Source organism: Aphanomyces astaci (assembly GCF_000520075.1).
Source record: "Aphanomyces astaci strain APO3 unplaced genomic scaffold supercont1.198, whole genome shotgun sequence".
NCBI lineage: Eukaryota > Oomycota > Saprolegniomycetes > Saprolegniales > Verrucalvaceae > Aphanomyces > Aphanomyces astaci.
This window is the reverse complement of record NW_009798461.1, coordinates 18,868-23,541: the sequence shown is the minus strand read 5'-3', so window position 1 is coordinate 23,541 and position 4,674 is coordinate 18,868. Positions and strand designations below refer to the sequence as shown.

The 4,674-nt window shown below is 45.8% G+C and overlaps 3 protein-coding genes across 3 annotated transcripts; 1 reads left to right on the top strand and 2 right to left on the bottom strand.

Moving 5' to 3' along the window:
* Positions 1-259: 259 nt before the first annotated feature.
* H257_18685 (hypothetical protein) lies at positions 260-1,040 on the bottom strand (the record flags this gene model as incomplete). The annotated part of the gene is made up of 2 exons (XM_009847787.1): positions 260-415; positions 817-1,040. Coding segments are annotated over 2 exons (378 nt in total), but the record flags the coding sequence as incomplete, so codon positions are not given.
* Positions 1,041-1,626: 586 nt separating this feature from the next.
* On the top strand, positions 1,627-2,498 carry H257_18684 (hypothetical protein; the record flags this gene model as incomplete). Its single annotated transcript, XM_009847786.1, has 1 exon — positions 1,627-2,498. Exon 1 carries the CDS (start codon positions 1,647-1,649, stop codon positions 2,496-2,498), a length of 852 nt encoding a protein of 283 aa, XP_009846088.1. The 5' UTR covers positions 1,627-1,646.
* A 1,134-nt stretch (positions 2,499-3,632) lies between these two features.
* H257_18683 (hypothetical protein) lies at positions 3,633-3,879 on the bottom strand (the record flags this gene model as incomplete). Its single annotated transcript, XM_009847785.1, has 2 exons — positions 3,633-3,743; positions 3,808-3,879. 2 exons carry the CDS (start codon positions 3,877-3,879, stop codon positions 3,633-3,635), a joined length of 183 nt encoding a protein of 60 aa, XP_009846087.1.
* Between the last annotated feature and the right edge of the window lie 795 nt (positions 3,880-4,674).

Here is a 4,674-nt window from a genome sequence, read left to right as displayed (position 1 = left end):
ATTGCAGTGACACTGTTTACTTAGCTCTTGATTCCTATTTATATCCGGACAAAAGAGTTCGTACGTTGAAGTAAATCAACTGGTATATGAGACACGACACAAAGCCGACATAATTCGGCCCCGTGATTGGATGACCGACAAATGATTGAACTCCGATTGGTCAGTATACTTTCCGACAATCGACGAGGCGTTTGTTCGTAGCAGCAACATTTAATAACATTGTAAGCTTACTACTTGAAATACTGTCGAGGCCTCTTACGAAGTCACGGCAGCCATCACCGCTTCGTGAAGCTTTCTTGGTCGGCCGCCCCAAGGCGCGTTTGCCCGCCTGCTGGCGTAGTTCCTGGAAAACATCCGCACAGGGGCTGCCATGTACGCCCGCGATACGACACCGCTGGCGGCGTGGATCCAAAAGCTGTGATAACAAAGATGTAGTTGTAGTTCAATTGTGTAACACTACTCGGAGGGAGTAGTACCCGTCATTAACGTTATTAGCATCAAATACATGGAAATATAGCCTTTTTGGTGAAGTCTTCACTTGGTAGCTGATATATATCCCCAGTGTCGACACACAATGCACCAAATAGTCTACGCATTGGAACTGAAGCACGTACTACACATGTAGTAAATGCAACTTAAAACAATCGTTGGTGGATTTGTGGTCATTTTTGCCTACACTAATAATATGTGTTTTTCAAAAATGTAGGCTACACTACATTTTCTCTGAGTATTGTCTGGTTATTGGGTAGTGTACGAAAACTCTTACGAAACCGTCCCGGACTTGAATATAAGTACTGTACTACCTGGAGGAGGTACGCAAACGCAGCGTTGGGCTCGGACGTTCTACGCACGTGGATGCTGTACACGATCGAGCGCAAGTCTGCCGAGAGTGATGCTGGGGCGGAACTGCAGCGTGGAAGCGCGCCGAGGCTTCCGCCGCCACGGCCGGGTCGTTGGCCGCAGCCGGCAATCATGTCGCGGCGGAAGTTGCTGGTCAGGTCTTGATTCGTCGGACGCGCGTCCCCCTTCAACTGGAACATCACGGCCACGTACAGCCGCCGCCGATATTTGCCGTTACTGCCACGTTGAGTTGGACATGTATTTCCGAACAAGGGAGTTCAAGGAGCCCAGGCTCCTCGACGCATACTAAGCTCATTACAAACCTACATGTCAGCATTCGTTGTTCATGTCGGTCATACAGACCTCGTTGGCAAGTTGCCAAGGGATGCCATCATAGACTTGGATCCCGGGAGCGCGAATGAGATTCAATCACGAAGCGGTGATGCCTTGTAAGAGGCTTCGACAGTATTTCAACTAATAGAAAGCCGTACATGTTACTAAATCTTTGTTATACTTCAAAGTATGTTGCTGCTACGAACAAACGCCTCGTCGATTGTCGGAAAGTATACTGACCAATCGGAGTTCAATCATTTGTCGGTCATCCAATCACGGGGCCGAATTATGTCGGCTTTGTGTCTCATATACCAGTTGATTTACTTCAACGTACGAACTCTTTTGTCCGGATATAAATAGGAATCAAGAGCTAAGTAGACAGTGTCACTGCAATAACCTTGCTCTTTGTATGTAGGAAGAGTATCTATCCGGATATAAATCACTGAGTCCATTCCCATCTCGAGCGAGAACAGATGAGTGTCGCAGGTTTGAGCGACGGGGACTCGTTTGATACATATGCGACCAAGCCCAAGAAAGCGAAAGTCGCTCACCCAACTGCAGTGACGTCTGTGGTTGCGGCAGCCATGGCTCCGACTGCTACGACTCTGACAAGAACCTCCCGACAAATCCTCGGCATCATGAATGGGCTGGAGCTGGATGACGTGGCCAGCTACTTCGACAAAGACGGCGACGACATCGACCCATACGTCGTCTGTGACGGAGTTTCAGTTGAAGCATTCAACGCGTACGTTGGAGACGGCGAAGGACTGCCCGTCGCACTTCGATTTCTGGACCTCACTGCTGATGGGCGCATTTTGATTGTTGAGCTCCCGACAACAGTGCATGAAAGCACAGCCTGCGAATTCGAGGCCAAGTTCCTCCGTGCCACAGGAAATGAAGATGAGGTTGCAACTAGAGGCTCGACGACGGCGAGAAGAGCTGGGCTCCGGAAGAAGGAGGCCGACGCCACTTTTGGACCGATGGGATGGACGCCCAACCGCACGGCGCCACCGGCACCTCGAACTATTTCTGACTGGGTCACTCTGGCAGTGGAAGTTGGGCGAAGTCAATCTTGGGCGAGTCTGACCGCAGCTGCGAGTTGGTGGGCCGGTTATGCGGGGATTCAGTATGTGTTGCTGTTGAAAGTGAGTGCCCGTGGGACGCAGATTGCATACCGACTGTACGACATCGTCACACCTGGGGTCCTTCCAGACCACCCAACAGACAGTAATATCGTTCGACGACGCACCACACCAAATCCACCTGCTGTCACTGTCTCCTTCAACATGCACCGAATCTTGTCTAACCTCTCCCGGACGGAGTGAACCTCGTCGCTGTTGTCAACCTGCGCACCGTCATGGGCCAAGTCATCGACAGCATTTAATATATAAGTGTGTTAATGCACCAGCATCTAAATGGGTTAATACGGCTCTTTTAACTTGAAATATAGCTTCGTATTTTTTTACATAAGTATAGTATCTGGATTGAGAGCAAGTGTTTTTAATCCATTGATTAATTTAGGAATATTATAACTTTGTTAGAACTAATTAGGTATTAATAGAAAAATTTATTGGCTAGATCTTTTATATTCTACTTATTCATAGTTCATTTCAAAACCAAGAGTAATGTACATTTCAAAACCAAGAGTAATGTACTGTATTAATTAATGGATATACTATTAATATTACTCGTACTTGAAACAATAATATTTTTTGGTTCAATAGCTCTTCTTGGCGGAGGTGTCGGAAGGCGTCGTCGCGTGTCCCCGGCGTTGGACTGCACGCGGGGGTAGGGGTCGGGCAGCCGCTACGTTTCACGGCGCGAGAGCTCGCGCTTGGGTTGTGCGTGTATGAGAAGTGTGGCGCATCGGAAGCGTGCTGAGGCATCGGCGGCAGCAGATGGTCGATTGGGTTCTGCATGTGATGAAAGGTGAGAAATGACAACTCGACAGCATCCACAACACATCATGGTCGATGTTACATATCATTGGTACTTGTAAAAACTAACCGGATTTCTAGAATCCGGATAATAGTGATCGGACTAACAGTAAACTGGAAGAGAAGGGATTAAAGAACCACCTAAGCCAATCAAATCACGTTTCGTCATGTGCCAATCCAAACGTTAAAGCCACATACATACTAATCGTTGTATAGTATAGTATGTACAAGATTAAATAAGATCAAATGGATTCGAATGCTAAAGTATTTGGTGAAATCACTGTCAAGTCCAAATATGAGTGAAATGCACAATATAATTATCTATCATGAGCGCAAGGTTTATATGCGCATGCGCATTGCACCAACTGGTTTGATGTGTTGAGTAGTTGGTTTGCTCAATGCTGGAGGGGCCAAACGTTTCGCTTGGCAGAAATTCGACTAGACAGTTCTTTAATCGATTCTCCTAAGACATTCTACTGAGAACTCCAGATCGATTTGCCAATACCCCATCCTACTATTTTCCTATACTTTAAACTCGGTATCAAATACCGCGGTCAGTTGTTTCTTGTTGACTTTTCCCATCGCGTTCTTGGGAATGGCTGGCACGACATGCACCACCCGCGGCCATTTGTACTTGGCCAGTTTGTCGTTTAAAATTCCACTTATTCCCTGGGTTTAACGACATCTCGTCCGTCACGACCACCGCCGCAGTGACCACTTGGCCCCAGGTTTCATCGGGCACGCCATACACGGCACACTCCCGCACCATCGGATGGCCCAGTAGAGTGTGCTCCACCTCGAGACTTGATATCTTTGAACCCCCCACTCTTGATAATATCCACCGCCGGTAACTCTATGGTCAAATATCCGTGTCAAGTTGGACTTTCGAGTAGAATCGAATGCATTTCACAAATGTAGGTATTTGAGAATATCCAAGCCAATCAATGTGCACTTGGAGAAATTTCAACCAATCATCGATTCGTGTAGTTTCGCCCAAGAGTTTCGCCCAGTTCACATTGTCCATCTTCCATTGTATACCAAACATGGAATGAGCTTTAAACTTGACAAGTCCAACATTTAGCAAAAAGGACAATATACTATTAATAGTATATATATATATGTACCGCTTTATTCGACAAAGGAGAAGGTATAAAAGTATGAATGCATCAACGTGGAATATAATACCGGTACAGTGGGTCATGAATGCATACTCCACAAATCATATAATGCATCCATCCATGTATATGGACAAGACTACAAGTCCACCTTTATCTATGATATATATATATGTATGCAAACATTACATAGATTATTAGTTAAACACATCAACAACAGTATCCGAAGCCAGAATGATAATTCATTGATCAAGACAATGTAAATACCTTGAATAAAGTCGGCCCTCGAACTTGCAATTCACCAGAGTCCTATGATCGTACAGATGTAGGAGTTATTAACAATATAATAATACTGGTAACAGCTAGGATGTGATACTTCCAAACTACTCCGGAGTACTACGTAGTAATTCCCTTTATCTGGGTATTTACGAAACAAACTACGAAACACA